The 17,988-nt window shown below is 43.0% G+C and overlaps 1 protein-coding gene across 1 annotated transcript; it reads left to right on the forward strand.

The window, feature by feature from the left end:
- The first annotated feature begins 5,177 nt into the window (after positions 1-5,177).
- On the forward strand, positions 5,178-16,813 carry KDELR2 (KDEL endoplasmic reticulum protein retention receptor 2). The gene is made up of 5 exons (XM_066561021.1): positions 5,178-5,367; positions 11,853-11,953; positions 14,357-14,515; positions 15,553-15,805; positions 16,503-16,813. Exons 1-5 carry the CDS (start codon positions 5,277-5,279, stop codon positions 16,535-16,537), a joined length of 639 nt encoding a protein of 212 aa, XP_066417118.1. The 5' UTR covers positions 5,178-5,276; the 3' UTR covers positions 16,538-16,813.
- The last annotated feature ends 1,175 nt before the right edge of the window (positions 16,814-17,988 follow it).

Below are 17,988 nucleotides of genomic sequence, written 5' to 3' on the forward strand. Positions count from 1 at the left end.
AAAACTGTTGAAGCTGAATTTCTGTGGGAAGAATAGATGGAAAGGGGAGAAAGGCATAGAGAGCACAAGTATGCACGGTATGTAATCTGTGTGTGTGACCTGCCATCCATTCACAATCCTGCACACTGCCAGAGGAAACTGGAACATGGACACTTTACTTCCATGGAACAAACCCCAGCACCCCTCAGTGCAGGCATCGTCCCCTCTGCAGATGTGGATTGCATACAACATGCACGTGATCACTTTCACTGGAATGCACTCATGGGAAAAATGCCTCACAGTCCCTCTCTTTTTTTGCATGATCAGGGTTTTGGGGAAGAATATACCACAGAGAAATGTGGTATAAAGATTTGATTCTTAAAGAAATGTTGCTCTTTATAGATGTGGGTAACATTTGTTTAAACCAAGCTTAATTTCTCCTACATTCTTTTTAGTTCTTTTAGATCTTTGAGAAAGAAAAAAAAAAATTGGATTTCTGCATAAATCTGCTGTTGAATATAGACCATGATAATAATTGTATCTGCTTATTGTGAGAACTGCAGCTCTCCTCTCCACTGGTGACCCTTCTGATGGCTGCTGGGCAGTGCCATACATCCTGTGGGATGCACATCCAACTGCTGACAGTCACAACCCTGGTGTGGGCCTGGCTCCTCTGAGTGCTTTGAGCCCTGTGACAGGTGACCCTGTCCAGCAGAATGGGAGAGGAGGCATTTCATTTCATTCCTGTGATTGAATGTAGGATCCTTCAGGAGTTAACAAATGGGAAGAAATACTATTGTTGGTTTATTATTTCAGTGCCTAATACCTTTATGTTCAGAATTGTATTTAGAAAAGAGAAAAGGGCTACTGATTCTGGATCAGCAGGAGAGAAGATATCCCTGTGACCTGGTACTGAGGTAAGTGGCACATCTGTGGTATCTGTAAGTCCCCGAAAGGAAGAAAACAACTGCCCATCCACAGTGCCTGAGAAGTGTCCCTGTTAAAGCTGGCATTCTGGCTGTTGTCAGCTTTTGTACAGTGCATGGAATGTTTGACTCCCAGTGATCTCAATCTGTCACATCAGAGCTAACCAGCTCCTCAGTCTGAGGCTCTAAAAATACTGTTAAAAAAAAAAAAAGGCATCCTACCTTAATTTTAAGAAGCCCTTTATGCCTCTGTATAATCTGCTCAAATATTCCAGAGGCAATTACATACTGCATTATGGCAGATTTAGTTTCTCACTTCAGTGCTGTGCCTGGGGATCATCACCCCCTCATTTGCTTTCCAGTAACACAAATTGCAGCCCCATCAGATTAGGCTGGGACCGTGTCAGGGTCCCACTGGCTGCCCCCCCTTGGAGCAGATGTGAGACATTACTCAGGGTGTGCCAGCCAAACCCAGCTGGGGCTAAGGGAGAGGAGACATTGGGCTGACTCACTCCAGTGACAGTCAGGAAGAAGCAAGGACTCAGCAGTCACCTGGAATGTGTCCCTGGAGCAGGTACCTGGCCACAGTGCACCGTTGTGTTCTGGCTCCTGCTGCGTTGTGTTACAGACACCGCACGCTGCTGCCCAGGGGGACACTGCCAATTTCCTCATGGCAGCCGAGGAGCAGCCAGCAAACTGCACTACCTTGTTCCCCTGTCATACTCTCTTCTCTTTAGAAGTAAATATCAAATTTCAAATAATCTCTGCTTTTTTTTTTTCTTTTTTCTAAAGAGGTTGATATTCCAGGCTGGTACACAAATTTAAGCAGTGGTGTCTCTTTATTTCAGTGGAAATGTTTACATGTTGTTGATAAGTTTGTGGGGGGTTTTTGGTGTGTTTTGGGTTGTTTTTTGTTTGTTTGTTTTTTTTTTAAACAGGATCTGTAGGCATGGGATGAGGAGAGCTAAGAACCTTATAGTCCTGATTAGTAAAATATTCTCATCTGTGCCATATGATGTGGGACAGCCTTAGGGACTGTTTACTCCAGTGCTGTTGCAAGGGAGGGATCTGACTTCCTTTTCCAGTAAGGCAGGAGGGAAACTGGATAGAAAAGACAGGTCTGCAAAGAATAAACAAAAACTCCACTGTAAGTTAAATTTCTTTTATTTGTACCCCAGAACATTTGGAATTGGTCCTCAGAAAGAGTATTTTCTGCATTGTTATACAGCATACTGTTGGAAAGCGCAGATAAATAACAAAAAGTCAAAAAGCAAAACAGACATGTGTGCTGTCCAGGTATCCATAATTTCATATTTTAGTTAAGACTGTGATCCATTATCAAACCGTCTTTCCATATCTTTCTACCTAGTCCTTAGACAGAAATTATGAGACTGCCTCAAAGACCCCACCAGACCTTGCCTGGCATCAGGACATGTAGGAGTTTTGCACCAAAGGCTATTTTTATCAAAGTTCACATCTGGTTCTTTATTTGTACCCAAAAATAGCCACAAAATGTATTACATTTTTTCTGCAATGAGTAGAAAGCAACCAATGTCCATCTGCCCCTTTCTGTTCAGCATCAGTCTGCTTCTCCAATCCAGATTAATGAGAGGATTTTCTTGCCCTGATGATGCAGGAACCCAGGCATGTTCAGAGCTCAGAGTCCAAGTGACTGAACATTGAAGTATTAACTGCAGGAATTGTGACTGATGGATTACTTGCTTTGCTGGCAACAGTATAACTCTTATTTTCTAATGTTTTAGCTGGTATAATTAGCCTTACAAATATTTAACATCTCACTTAATAGCTGTAAACTTTTCTTTGAGGGACAAAGAGAAAAGGAGAGAAAACAAAAGTAGATTCCTGTAGGAGAAATATGAAAACAGAGGAAAATGCTAATCTGTCACAGATACAACAGATACTTTCTGGTACTGCTTTCCTTGATAATTTTTAACCATTGTATATGGAAGTGAACTGTATTGATTTATCAAAGACTAGCCATTGCTATAGTTAAAATCACGCTGGTTTGATGCACAAGCTGAAACTGCCCTAGGTCATGTTTAATTGGGGCCTGACATGTTTCAACATTTAATCAGATGTCAGAAAACAACTTAGATCACAAACAAGTTCTGCATATGAACTGCATGAACTGAGCAGGGATTGAGAGAATGGATGTCAGCTCCCTGCCTTTAATGTATCCATTAAATAGATTCCAGATATGCATCTGTCAGTGTCTTTATTAGCTACTTTTATTTCAGTATTCAGCCTTTAAGAATTGTTGAGATCTGACATATTAAATGTTCACATTTCAGTCAAGCCTGTGTCAAACAGGCTGGTCCAGCCAGTGCTGTAAGACATGTCTGTGTTTTCAGAGCTCACACGTGTGTGCAGTGATGGAAGTGCCTCAGCTCTGCAGCTGCTGATGTTGTAGTTGTGAATTTGCACTTTCTCCCCTCCTGTTGCAGTTGGTACCACAGATTTGGGGAGTTCTGCCAAAGGCTGTTGTCTTCAGTACAAATTCTCCCAGTACTATATTTGGGTTTTTAACATAAATCCTCAAGTAGGCAACTCCCTGGTGGTTACATCAAACATTATTCGATGCCAAAATTATTCAGTATCTGTTTAAAATAATTATTCTGTTAGAGTTCAGATCTATAAAACTTTTCAAATACAACATACAACCTCTTCTCTTACGAAGTAGTAAGAGATACTAGGGAGCTTGTCAAGGAGTTGTACTGCTGTACTTGTAAACACAGTGTTGTAAGAGGACAGGCTTTGATTCCTAATATCTGAAAATAAGTAAATTTGGTTTTGTCACACAGTGGGTACTTACTGAAAAAGATAACCTCCATAGCAGGTATTAATCAGTTCTCCCTTCTCATGATTATGTAAACTCTCTAAAGATTTCAATCTTTGTGCCACATTTTAAAACATTCAAAGATTGTAGTTAGGATCCTTTTCTTAAATTTGAAATAGTCCATAACCTTCTGCTGTGGGAACTTTTCAGTGTATAATTCTGTAACAGTAAAGTCCTTACACTATTTCCTCAAACGGGTTGTGAAACAATGTAAACCAAGAGATTTTAAAGAAATGAGCTACCCAGGAAAGCACCACTGGTCACCTGGAATAAGCTGTTACCCGTTTTCTACAACCATTGGAAATCCTGTTCCTGGGCAGCTACTCCTATTTTTCTTTGCTCTTGTTCGGATTGATGGGTTTTTTTACAGAGAACATTGGAGAGTTATTAAGAGGAGATGCCTCTTTTGAACTGCCCACTGAACTTTGCTGGTCATGTCCTGTTTTAGGGATTAAGGACTCTGAAGAGGCAGTGTGCCGCCTCTCAAGGCATGATTATTGGAGAAATAATTGTTTTGGTTTTTTTTTTTTCTTTTTCTTGGAAGTTTACACAGAATCACGGAACTGTTAGTCTTGGAAGGGACATCTGGAGATCACCCAGTCCAACCCTGCTGCCAAGGCAGGGTCACCTGGAGCAGTGACACAGGAACGTGTCCAGGTGGGTTTGGAATGTCTCCAGGGAGGGAGAATCCCTGACTGCCCAGTGCTGTCCCAGTGTTCTGCAGCCCTCAATGTAGAAAAATTCTTCCTTGTGTTGAGGTGAAACTTCTTGTGTTCCAGTTAATGGTCATTGTTCCTTGTCCTGTCACCGGGCACCACGGAAAAGAGTCTGGCACCATCCTGGAACAGGCTGCCCAGAGAAGCTGTGGCTGCTCCATCCCCGAAGTGTTCCAGGCGGGCAGGATGGGGTCCTGGGTACCTTGCTCCAGTGAGTGGCATCCCTGCCCATGGCAGGGGGCAGAACGAGATGATCCCTAAATACCCTTCTCACCCAAACCATTCTGTGATTCCAGATTCTGTGACCCTCTTGGCACCCACCTTTGAGGTATTTATATGTATCGAGGAGATCCCCCCTTGGTCTTCTCTTCTCCAGACTAACAAGGCCCAGCCCTCAGAGTCTCTCCTAAGAGAGACACTCATCTCCTTTATGGCCTCTGCTGGACTGTCTCTAGTAGCTGATGTAGATTTTCACACTGTTGGCCTCCAAAACATAATAAAATATACATATACTATGATATATATTATATTCGCTATTGTATGTATATACAGATCAGCTTCTGGGCCTCCCCAAGGGCTCTGTCCCGCGGCCGCTCCCCTGCGCGCCCGGGCCCGCGGCTGCCGGGGCCGCCCCGCCGTGAGGGCGGCGCGGGGCGGGGCGGGCGCTCCCCCCGCTTCCCGGCGTGCACCGGCGCGGGGCTGCCTGGCCACGTCCCCGGGCCACGTCGCTCGGTGCCCGCTGAGCTTGCGCCATCTTCGCTCCCCGGCTCCGGCTGCGCCGCCGCCTCTGCCGCCGCCATGAACATCTTCCGCCTCACCGGGGACTTGTCCCACCTGGCGGCCATCATCATCCTGCTGCTCAAGATCTGGAAGAGCCGCTCCTGCGCGGGTGCGTGCGGAGGCCGCGGGGCGGGACCGGCTGGGTGGCTCCGGGCCGCAGAGCCCCGCGGGAGCCCCGCCGGGGCCGGGCGGCGTAGCCCCGAACTCGCCTCGGGGTGTTGCGATCGCCCCCGAAGGGCCGCGCCCCGGGGAGAGCCCAGCGAGCCGGGGCGGCGGGGGGGTCCCGCCTGTCTCACTGGCCCGGGAGGCGGCCCCGGTGAAGCGGGCAAAGGCGGGGAGGGCATTGACCCCGCCGGGGCGCCCCCGAGGGCCCTGGGGCGGGCGGGCAGAACTCGGCCCGGGCAGGTGAAAAGGGACGGTCGCTCCCGTTCGCGCAGGGGAGGGGGCTCTGCCCTCCTTCTGACCTCCCCGCGCCTCGGCCCCCTCCAAATGCAGCGCTGGCGGAGCGGGTGAGCGGCCGGGAGAGGGGGAAGGAGGAGGCGCATCCCCGCTCCGGGGTGGGGGTGCGCCGGCGGCAGCTGCATTTCCCTGAAAGGTGTTGTGGTTGCCATTATTTGTACTTTAATCCCTGTGCACCGGAGCTGCGGCTGTGTCCGGGAGGGTCGCTCCTTCCTTACGTAACTGCCCGGCGGCAGGCGAATGAATGAGGAGGCCGGTTTGGAGGGCGGGCGGGGGGGCAACGGGGCGAGCAGCCGCCCTCCCTTCATCCCTCCGTCCCTCCATCCCTTCCCTCGCTTGCCCTGGCCGCGCCCGGCCCCCGGGCCGCCGGTATCCGCGGTTTGGTGCAGCGCCGGCCGCCGCTGACTCGCTGTTCGCAACCTCTGAAGTTTCCCCGCTCTCTCCTTCCCTCCGCGGCGGCCTCACGCTCCCCCTCTGCTTGGCTTTTGTGCAGGAATTGAGCAGTGCTTGGTGCCGCTGTTAGGGCCGGCGGCGGGTTCGCTGTCGGCCCGCAGTAGGAAGCGCTAGGAAGGAGATTCCCGGCGGGAGCCGCGGGCTGTGTGTGTGACGTGGCAGCGGGAGCCGCGCCGGGTCCCGGCCGAGCCCCGCTCCGCCGCCCCCCGCTGCCGCTTCCCCCCCGTTCGCAACGGGCGTGCTCCAGTTCCTTGTGCCGTGCTTCGCTCTCTCCCTTCGGTGTACGGTGTGGTGGTTGCAGGGAATTGCAGGCAGTTCCCATAACTGCAGCGTAGCTGATTCCTTTCAGAAAACTGGGAGCTGTTGTCATTCAAAATGGGCATTTCCTTGCGGTGTGTGTTACGTGGATCGGTTTTGTTGTGCACGGGAGTTTGACTGTGAGCTTGGCTTTGCCTTCTCTCCAGTGAGCTTCTCCTTCTTTAGTGAGGGCGATTGAAAATCAGTTTGCCACGTTTTGATGATACTATTCAAATACCGGGTTAGCACTGTTGAACAGATGTATCTGTAAAGTTTTCAGTTAAAAACATGAAGAATTAGTTTAAGTTGTAACCTGAAATAACTGAGAATGGGGAAATGAAAGAGATTTACACTACAGGTAGGAGGAAGTACAGGTTCTGTATGTTGTCATGTCAAATCACCAACTAATCACTTGGTAGCACAAAAAAAAGAGTAAATGAATAGTTTTGTTTTTCAAAAAGTAAACTAATAGCTTTGTCTTGAAACAGACTTAAAGTAAAAACTGTTCTTAACTTTACAAAAGAGGTCAAGCAAGTGGCTCCATGGCCCACATGCAGCGATACTGCAGAACTATTGTTCCTGAGGTCACGGAGCACAAGAGCACCTTCCTGCTGAACCTACCTGGCTCAAGCTCTAGTGCATCACAGGAATCCTGCCTGGATCTGGCAGGAGAGGGCCTTGCCTCCTCCAGCTCTTGAGTAGAGCTTTGTCCTGTGTTTGAGAAATGCAGTTGAGATTACGAACAGCAGGAGGGTTAATGATCTAGAAGCTGAATGTCATTTAATGACTGAAGAAAGAAAATGTGAAATTCTATTGCAAGGCTGAAATTCAGATAGGGTTTGAGCCAAGAGATTCTTAAGTGACCTTTGGATGTGAGGTTATTTACACAGTATAGTACGATGTGACCTGGTCCCATCTTTCTGCTTAAAAAGTGGTCTGATGTTGCTTTCCTTATGCCAATTGTGGTTGAGAATCTCTGCTAGTAGGGGTTTATTCATAAGAAAGCAGCCTCACGCCAGTCATTGCTACAGCTTTGTCCAGGACAGAAAAGTAAACAGGCCTGTATCACATAGGGGATACAGCTCTCCCCTTCCCCAAATTAGCCAGTGTCCCTGGACACAAGCACACATGCATGGGCTCTTTCAGTAAAAATATTTGCTTAATTCATTTTCCTGAGGAGAAGAAAAAAGAAAGCAGAAATGTGTTTGTCAGGGTTGCTTCTTTGGTGTCTTCTAATTCTGCCTGAGTCCTCAGGAGTAAATCCAGATTTGTGTTGCTGCTGTGTGATTGGTGTCTGAGGCCTAGCAAGTTTGTCTAGAATGAGAACATGAATACCTCAAAGGACCACGAGCAAAGAATTTTATTTTTGGGGCTCTATTTTGTTCCTCCTAGTGGTTCATTGTTGTCAGTTGAGGTTTCTATTGATGAAACTGATGTAAATATACATTTGCATATGCTTGTAAAGTCATGCATGACAGTAACCCCTAAGTAGTTACCAATTAATGTTAAGCAGCTACAGAGAGCCACTTATTAGAGGGCTTTCTGCCATTTCTTTACATTGTATGGTTATTAGAACCATTAATAAATTAAATAAACTTAGACCTCGTGGTTATTGGCGACTAAGGAAACACAGGCAAACCAGCTGCTACTTTAACCATGCACTTCTGGAGCAGTAGAGGCTTTGAAAATAAAGGAGGGTTTCTGACTGCTGGCTGCACTGCAGGCTGTGATCCATGGAGAGCTGGCAAACCACATGGTGCCGACTCCTCTCTTCTGGTTGCATCTGTGTGTGTCTGAGCCCTTTGTTCCAGGAGAGCCCTGTAAAAGCAGCTGGAAATGAGGGAGACAGCCTGTGCACCTCTGCTGCAACCTGCTGGTTTTTGAAGACTTATAGTCTCCATTTTCTTTCTTAAGAAGTGACTCCTCTAATTGAAGAAGATAGGTAAGGCTAGGGTCATCTGCACTTGGAAGCAGTCTGTGTTTTCTGCTTCTGAGAAACTTAACTTTTTTTTCTTATTTAGTCAATAGGTTGAAAAGATAAGGGGAAAGCAAATCACATCTTGACTTCAGAATTTTAGAGATGGCAGGGAAACAATTTTTTGCATGTCTGGTTGAGTTTCCAAATTTAGAAATTGGAAAAATGTTTGCCACTCAAAATAACAGTTCAAAAATCATTAGGAAGAGCCATGGAGAATGTAATAGGTAGCTCCATTATTGACATCATGTCATAATTAGGAAATTCATGAGACTTGAGGAATCCTGTGCTTTCAAACATTGTCCTGTTCAGACTGTATTTTCTTACCCATTTCAAGTCAAATTAGGTTGTTTGCAGTGCAAATTGCTGCCTGAAAATTGATTTGCCTTTCTCTGTGCCGTTTATCAAGTGTTAAAGGTGACCTGCGGTTGCAATGCTGTCCAATTATAAGCTGTATACTCTAAAAAAGTAGTATAGATAGTAAATGTGTAGTACTTTTGCTAGGTAATGTAGCTGTATCTCAATTTTATGTGTCTATTGTGGACCAGATAATATGCTAAGATGAAGACTTCTGACAGTACTTTGCCATAGGCTGCTGCTAATTTGTCTGTATTTTCACAAAAGCTGCTGCTTTAGGTAGCTTTGAAATTTTTTCTCTCTCTTTGAAGGAAAGTATTCTCTTTGTCAGTTGGAAAATTCATCTTTAAAATTAGGTTGGGTTTTTAGATTGGAAGCGCAGGAGTCAATGCTGGTGCTTATTAGCACAACCAAAGGAGTTGTGGTTCTGTGGGTGATGTGGACTTGGGACAGAACTGAACTACTTTATTTTTAAAAGTCTGTGAAGTTTCCATGGGCAAAGTATGGACTGACCTTCCTTAGAAGAATTTTTGTTTGTAGGTTTTATGGCTGTGATGTGCAGCTCATAGTTGGTAGGTGCTGTACACACTGCACAGCTCAGTGCCTCTGCTCCTGCCTGTTATTCCTTACCTGACTCACCACAGCAAAATGAAGTTGATAAGAAAGTACTACAATTTCAGCTCTGCCCTCCTGCCTGGCTGTGAAAATCACCTGAATTAAAGTTTCATGCTATGGCTTTCAGCCAAGCTGGAGTGCACAAGTTGAAGGAGTTTTTCCATGTGTGAGGATGAAACAAAACGGAGAGGTTTGGTTCTTCCAAATTTGAGCCCAGAGCTTTGGAAGAAGAAATAAAACCATTTTTTATGTAGTTCAGGAACTAAGTAACGTTTGTGGGAGTAAAAGGAAAGGGACAAGGATGAGAATAGCATCATTGTAGCCTCAGTGCATTGCAGTTGCCAGCGGTGAGCCGGGGTCAGTGCTGTGATGCATACATTGATACATTGCCTAAAGTCTTGAAATGCACAGAGTGGTACAACTGTTGTGTTTACCTGTCCCCTTGCCCTGTGTTTGTTTGTAGTTTAGATGTTTCTCCCGTCCTTTCATAGGCCTTTGGTTTACAATTTAAACCTTGCCTAGTCTAGTCTAGCCTACTTTACTTGAAAATTGGTTTAATCTTGGGTCTAGGGCGGGTTTCAGGATTTCACAACTATTCTAAAGATTCAAAAATCAGTGAGAATATTGAAAGCCTCAATAAAAATTACAGCTTTGGGGTTGAGGAGGTAAGATTGGCAATAGCTTATAAGAATTTGTCAAGTATATTATATGTATTTATGACAGTATATCCAGATCCAAATTTATAGCTATTATCAATAATTAATGTCTCTTACATGCTAGTTGGCTTTTGGTTTTCTAATTTTTTTTTTTCTGTTCCCAGTTATTTGCTAAAAGAAAATAGCATGCTAAATAATTTAGCCTAATTATACTCTGTAGTATCACTCTGTTCTGTAATCTGTCCAGGTGGATTTCTTTGTCCTGTGGGTTCTGACCTTAGGACAGCTTTGCCTGCTGGGAGGTTTTATTGGCAAGTTGTGATGCCCACAGGCACACCTGGGATGAGCCTAGAGCTGCTGCAGCTGTCTGTGCAATGTGGTTGTAGTTCAAGAAATGTCAAATATATTTTTTTTCCTAAACTTTGGGAGGACATTTGTTTATGGGGGTTTGTTTTGGTTTTGGGGTTTTTTTGGAGGGTGGTGTATTTTGTGATACTTGCAGGTTGTGTTTTACAGCTCTGCAGCCTGCAGGTTTTGAGATGGTTTATGTTCCCTGTACTGTACTTGGGCTGTTCTGTAGGTGGCCCACCAGGCTCACCTTGCAGACATTTCACATGTGAAATCTGTAAACCCCTTTTTAATTGTTAGTGTTTCAGCCATTCTTGTACTTCATAGGTTAAATTCCTTCATCTGGAGCAGTTTATTCCTTAAGCTGGAGTGAGAAAGGACTTCAATAGCCATAGCAGATTGCCTTCTCCTAATTGCTTTATGGTGCTGTTAATAAAAGCCTTTCTAGAAATATCTCTGTATAAAGGGAAAAGGATTTTCAGCCTCTCCTACAGAGTATTTTTCCCTCTTGTTTTTTGAAGAAGACTTGCATGCTTAGCTGAACAGATTCAATTATTTTCGCCCTGGATGACTGAAAACAAGAATAATTGGAATAACAAGACAGAGGCACAGAGTAGGTTGTTTTGTCCCCCTGCTGTGACACACCACCACATCAGTATTGTGGAGTGATGCTGCACCTCAGCTTTCAGAAGCTTTTAGTGACTGACTGTGCAAAGCTTTTATGCTTCTAACTGTGCTCTAGTGCCTGAAGTTAAGTACAAACAAACATTTTGACATTGGGGCTTTGACCTAGAATCAAAAGTTGCTTTGAAGATGCAGTGTAGATGTCTGACATTTTTTCTCACTTCTCTTCCTTTTTAAAGTTTTGTTTTAGTACATAATAACATGTGGGTTTGATTGGATGTTTTTCTCACCATGTGGCCAATTGAGTCTATGAATTGAATTGCCTTATGTTTTAGAATCTATGTATTCCTCTAAAATCCCATTATTGGTGCCATCTTACCTCCTGCTTGTCACTGGGTCTGTTCTGTATTGCCCTTGTACCTTTGCAGCTATTCAGCATCTAAAGATTGTGCTGAGCCATGTGACAGCACTCTGACCACTGAAAGCTAGTGCAGCCTTGCCCAGTGATAATACAGAACAGATAGCTCCCAGGTGATACTTTTGGAGATGACACTACCTGCTGTGAGTAACTTCTAAACCTTGTGTAGTGCCAGCACCTCTTCCAGTGCAGGGTAACTTATGTTCACACTACTGAGCTATATGGGCTTAGAATTCTGTTTGTACAGCTTGGGAACTTGGATTTTGTCCTAATTTTGTGATCAACCTGCTTAAAAATAAAGGATATCTATATCCTTTCTCATTCTTGTCATCAAATGTTGCAGAGCACCTCATCACTTTCTGAATGATTAATTATTTCCTTTATCACTTTAGGTATTTCTGGGAAAAGCCAGCTTCTGTTTGCACTGGTCTTCACTACCCGTTACCTGGACCTCTTCACTTCATTCATTTCATTGTATAACACATCTATGAAGGTAGAGTATGCTGAAGAGTCAGAAAAGCTAGTGAGGTTGCATGCAGAGTGCATAATGCCATTAATAAAAGCCATTTTTAATGGCCCACTGCACCAAAGCTCTCGATGGGCTTTGGATAAAGAATGTGGAAGATGGACTCAAAATCCTACTTATTTTCTGCACTCTACATGCAATTTTAAAAAACTCTTTATATCAGGACTGTGACATTTAGAACAAATGACATTTTGGTTATTGAAAGTACAAGCTTTTGGAAAAAACGGTTCAAATAAACTGTATTTCTCATTTGAGACATTAAAGCTCAAGTAAATCTCCTTTTATTCACTACAAGGTAAATTAGTATTCAGAGTGCACTGCCAGAATTGCAGCTACTGTCTGGTCAGAGGCTGATGAAAAGTTGACATGAGTAAGCTTTAAGGAATGTAGCTTCTGTGAGTTATACCCCTGTCACTTGCCCACTGAATGCCAGTGAGGCTCAATTTGAGTTTTTTACTTGCTCATTCCTGCAAGTTCTGGTGCTGGGTACAAGAAAATAAAGCAGTGGTCTGGGAGAGGGCAGTATGTTTATGGTATTTTTAATCCAATTCCTTTATTTTTGGATTTTCTTGATGCTTTTCAGCTTTAATTTAGAGGGTGGTATAACTTTGCCAAGAGGAAAGACTAAAATAATCAATAACACAAAATGGATGGATAAATTAGGGAAATAATACTGTAAAATAAAATATTGTGTCGTAAACTCACACTTGCTTTCCAACAAGTGAAATGTGTATGCTGAAGTTTTAATATTAACAGTATAGATGAAGAGCTATGGATTAAATAAAATATTCTTGAAAGACAAGTTTTTTCCATATGCAATTTCTGATTGGAAGTTACCATTAGGTGCACTAAAGGAGAAGGTAGGAGTTTTCTGCCATTAATTTATTTATTGGTCGTGATTCAGGGCCATGAGCACATCTTTGTTCTGCAGCCCTCCCAACCAGAAAACGAAGGAATGTGGAAATATTAACTTTCAAAATGGTAGCTCTATTTCAGTTTCAAAGGTTACTGCTTAGAAACTGATGGATTTAATTGTCTTTTCAGCCCATTATTGTAGTGTCAAGATGAAGCTGCTTGAGTGTCCCAACACAATTTTGTGTTTATATTTATATATATGTAGGAGGATATAATGTTACACAGTTGTTGAGAACTTGAGAGAGCTTCCGTTGAGAAGTCGAGAGTTGAGATCCTTGAGATTAAGTTTGTAATGTAAGAAAATTGGATTCATTCACACTTTCTCAGTGTCTTCTATGACCATACCTGCTGTGATTTGTTTACACCCATAGTAAAGGTTCCCTGTATCCTGTCCTGTGGTTCTTTATCTCCAGCTGGGCTGCTCGAGTAGCAGAGCCTTTGGATTCTGAGGTCCTTAATACAGTATTTGTAGGATTTTGTCTGTGAGCAGAGCATTTAGTGATTAATAGCATCTGCAAACAGTGGGATTTTTAATCTGTTACTTCTGTGTTGCAAAGAACCTTTTTTTAATGTGATAAATGGTTTGGAACATTTAATCTTTGTGCTGAAAGTGGCAGAAGCTAAAATATTTGTCTAGTCTGCTGTACTGTGTTGACTCCAGGACAATGAGCTTTGTCCTGATGATGGCAGATTGACCTTTAGAAAGTTTAGATTCTTTCTAGTTCTGTTTTCTCACCTGTAAAATGAAGCTTTTTGCTTATTCCACAGGGAATAGCTATAAAGTCTACTGTGCCATAACCCTTCAAAATGGTTAAGCATCAGCTCAGATTGAATTCTGGTTCATTGCTGCTCTCAGTCTCGTAGGTTTTGGGGCCTCTTGGTTGGTGAAGAGCAGTGTCCAGTTGCCACTCTTCAGATCTTAGAGATGTTTAAAGGTCCAAAGCAAATCAGCTAACTTGTGATATGTTAAATGGTTGTCTGAATGGGGATTATTGAATATTTATTTATTGCCACATGAGCCACACCATTCTGGGCTTTTTGAATGTAGAGAGGCCCCTTCCATTATTATTGTGTGTATGTACCTGCACATTTTTAACCTAAATGTTTGGGACCAGTGCTTGCCTTGCAGTTGCAGAACATGTATTCCTTCTCCAGTCCTTCTCCTTCCTTAGTTCTGGAAAGGGTCTTCACCTTTGGGCAGTCACTTCAGCCATGGGCATGCGATGCCTTTAAAGCACCAAAACCAGTAGGGCCCAGAATGGCTCATTTGGAATTATAACTCTGCTGACAAAAGTTAAGCACCACCATTGTTTATGTGGTTCTACAAAACCACATAAACAAAGCAAAGAATCAAAAAAAGACCACTCTTACTCATCTTAGTGCTTATTCAGGGAGTGTGATTTAATCCTGGAACCTCTGTGGATTGTTTGGGGTTATTTCTTTCCTCGCCCTCAGCTTATCTACATCGCTTGCTCGTACGCCACCGTGTACCTGATCTACATGAAGTTCAAGGCCACCTATGATGGAAACCATGACACCTTCCGAGTGGAGTTCCTGATAGTTCCTGTTGGTGGGCTCTCTTTTCTTGTCAATCACGACTTCTCTCCACTGGAGGTGAGTTGATTGTGGGCATGAGATGATATTTGGAATGTGAGGATGAGCATTTTTAGCCTGACAAGTGAATGGTTGTAGGTTGTTTATGTTTAGTAGGTTCAGGCTAATCCTTTCCTCAATGAATCTTGGTGGTGCAGATATCTGTGCAAATTTAAGGCACTTCAGGAGATCAGCATTTTTATCAGCATAGATTGTTTTATTAAGCAGAAGACACTGTTTTTCCCAGTACACTCTGATGACTGTATTAATTCAGAATTCCTTTTGTTCTGTTTGTTAAAGAAATCCCCAGGAATGCAGTTTGTGAATAGTTGGTGCCACCTGGTGAAAACAAAAGGAATTATACTACTATTTAAATTCTATAGAATTGCAAATGATCTAGACTATAAAAAAGAATTGCATTATATTTAAAATGCAGCTATGTGTTTAGTTGCAGAAAAATCATATTAAAATGTCATTACAGAGAATTCAAATAGGTAATTTTTTCCTACAAAATAGAGAGTAACTTTAAATGCTCGTTTTACGTGGGCTGAGCTGCATTTTTATATTGGGGTTAAATTAATTTATTACAGAGTAAAGGAATTTGAATTGCAACATTTTGAGATATATTTTAAATTTTGCTCTGTGTTAACTCATTCTTTAAACAAATAGATAAAAAATGGAAGAACATTAAGCAGGGGAAGGGACTTGATCTCTTCTGCAGCTTTCTCAGCATGGTCTCTGTAAGCTGCAGTTCATGGTAATGTGAACTGGATGCACACAAGTTCCCTCACAAGTAAAGCTGTGTGTGGCAGCTCAGCAGAGAGCTGGTTTGGAGAGTCTGCTGTCTGCCAGGAGAGTTCCCTCCTCCCATCCTCTGGCTGATTATGAAGCTTTTGCTTAGTTTTTTCCTGTACCAGGGAAAGTTTGCCAAAATATTGGACCTGTATGAATAGGTCTTCATCCATCCATAACATTGTTAGAGAGTGAAAAGTCGAGCCAAGTCAAATATTTCCTGTCCTGCTGTTATCAGTGATATACCTGTGGTTTTCTCCTTTCAGATACTGTGGACCTTCTCCATCTATCTTGAATCGGTTGCTATTCTCCCTCAACTTTTTATGATTAGCAAAACTGGGGAAGCAGAGACCATCACTACTCACTATCTTTTCTTCCTGGGTCTGTACCGTGCCTTGTACTTAGTCAACTGGATTTGGCGCTACTACTTTGAGGGATTTTTTGACCTCATAGCTGTTGTTGCTGGTGTGGTCCAGACCGTTCTGTACTGTGACTTCTTCTATTTGTATGTTACAAAAGGTAAGTAATGCAGTAACTTCCAGCTTCAGGTTGTGGAATGTAGCAGTTAACAGGTTCATAGGGGTATGCTACATCAGCATTATGAGCTCGTTAATTCTGGGTGCAAATTAGTTCTGAAGTACCCTTGATTTGTCAAGTACACTTTCTGCTAGTGTGGGGCACTTCTGAGGATTTTTTTGGGTGTGGGTAGAATATACGTATATAAATGGTCTGATGAACTTTTGGAAAAACTTGAATATGGCTAAATATATATTGCTGTTGCCTTCCATGGATAAGCATGATCCTCTTGCTTCCCCTGACCATGTACACTGTTACATACAGATCCTGTGCTTACAGACACCTTTCTCAGTGGTTTAAATACCATAAGAGTTGAAAGTTTCTATCATGTAACCACAAAGCTGTGTTATTTTAGTCATAATTCTTAAGAGGCTAGGTAGGGGGTAGTGGTAGGGGGCTAGTATGTCCTATGAGGATGAAAAGTGGGAACTCCAGGGTGCCACAAGAGGGCAAGGTTAGAATTGTTAATTCTAGTTTTACCAGTATGTATTGAAGAGAGGCAGCCTAGGAGGGCTGTCTGCAGGGGATGGACCTTTTTGGTGTGGAAGGTTTTGGTCCCTGTGACATTTTAGCAGTGTGTGCTTCTGCTGCATCACAACTTTGTTTTGCTGACTGTTTTCTTTCCCACTCCTCCTTGCAGTTCTCAAGGGAAAGAAGCTCAGTTTGCCAGCGTAAGTGCCAAAACATCACCAGCATCTGTCCTGTTGGATGCTTGGACAGAACAATCCTTATCACAAGCAAAGGTGAAGATGCTTGAGACAGAAAGTCAGAAACACAGCTCTTTATAGTGCAGGTAGTCATCAGCGGCTCTGTAAGAACGGAGGAAAAACAACCAGCAGATTTCTGTTTGATGCATCTTGCCTTTATCTTTTTTATTACTATGTATAAAGATTTTTTACATAAAGAAACTTATACTGTATTAATAAATTCAGTGTATGGTTTCAATTGGAATAGTTCCAAAAGTGAGATTTTTGTGAGATTGTTTATGACCAGGAACAAGTGCAAACGTTTTTTTTTAATTTTCAAGATTTTCTTTGAAATGACTGATTTTTTTTCTTTTTTTTTCCAGTGCACAAATATGTGCATCCTTGATGGATGGTAGTCATCTGTTCTTTCCCTTTGATTCAGTTTTCATTCCACTATATTTATTTTTTTTCCAAAAGGCGAATATATGTCAACTCTAAATCTGAAGCCACCAATGTTTGATGTGATGTGCTGGTGCCCAGTCTTTGTGCCATCTGCTGACATGGAGTTCCTTATTCAAAATATATGCTGGTGCTAGAAGGGGAACAGTCATGTTTTGAAGTTGTTCCCCTTCTAAAACAGACTGATGGCAAGAGGGCAATGAGGAAATCACTTGAGGCCACAAGGATGGGCTCTTTCTGTTCTGCCATGATGTCTGGGAGGGTAATCCCAGTAATGAAAGCACTTGGCAGCCCAGGCTGTGAGGGGGAGGAGATGCGATTGTGTTAATTAGTGGGAAATGTCTGTGACTGTGTTGTTTGTTCAGGAAGAGAAGGTTAAATATCTTGGATGTCCAGCCCTGCTCCACCATTACAGCTGTGGGAAAGGGAGACGTGTAAGTTGTTGATTACAGAAATCTGTGGGTGATCATTTTAAACAATATCTACATTTTCTTATTAATGAATGCTTTATAAGCAACTTCCATGTTCAGCTTCAAGTGGTTTTCGATGTCACTTTTGGACAATTAATATTTTTTTTATAAACTTTTCAGAATCAGCAGCACCGGTTACCATTCTTCATCCTTTAAATGATTCCCTTTTTTTACTGAGCTGTTGCATGATTTATCCTGTGTTACCATCCTCAATAAACACTTTATGAAATGGTGAAAACATTCCGGTTTTTTTTCATTTTTTTCATTCTTGAACGTGAAAGTTTTCTGTTTGCCTGGGACTGGATGAAAAGTTGTGGTGAGGATAAGCTGCCTAATATCATTGCTGTATTAAAATAAAAAGTTTTTAAGGCTCTGAGGGGCATTATCGCTGATGGAAGCAGCGATGGCTGAGTTCTGGGTTGTTTAGTAGGAGCTCAAGTCTTCAGCCTGGTGCAGAGGAGGGTTTGGTGCTTGTGTTTGGTTTTATCTGCAGTGTAAGTTGCCATCGTTC

Source organism: Molothrus aeneus, chromosome 16, assembly GCF_037042795.1.
Source record: "Molothrus aeneus isolate 106 chromosome 16, BPBGC_Maene_1.0, whole genome shotgun sequence".
Taxonomy (NCBI): Eukaryota; Metazoa; Chordata; class Aves; order Passeriformes; family Icteridae; genus Molothrus; species Molothrus aeneus.

What these genes read in the sequence shown, in the direction of transcription:
- KDELR2 (XM_066561021.1), top strand. Translation starts at nt 5,277, where the DNA reads ATGAACATCTTCCGCCTCACCGGGGACTTGTCCCACCTGGCGGCCATC. An exon ending in TGTATAACACATCTATGAAG is followed by an intron (nt 11,954 to 14,356) that starts GTAGAGTATGCT and finishes CCTCGCCCTCAG; the next exon opens with CTTATCTACATCGCTTGCTC. An exon ending in ACGACTTCTCTCCACTGGAG is followed by an intron (nt 14,516 to 15,552) that starts GTGAGTTGATTG and finishes TTCTCCTTTCAG; the next exon opens with ATACTGTGGACCTTCTCCAT.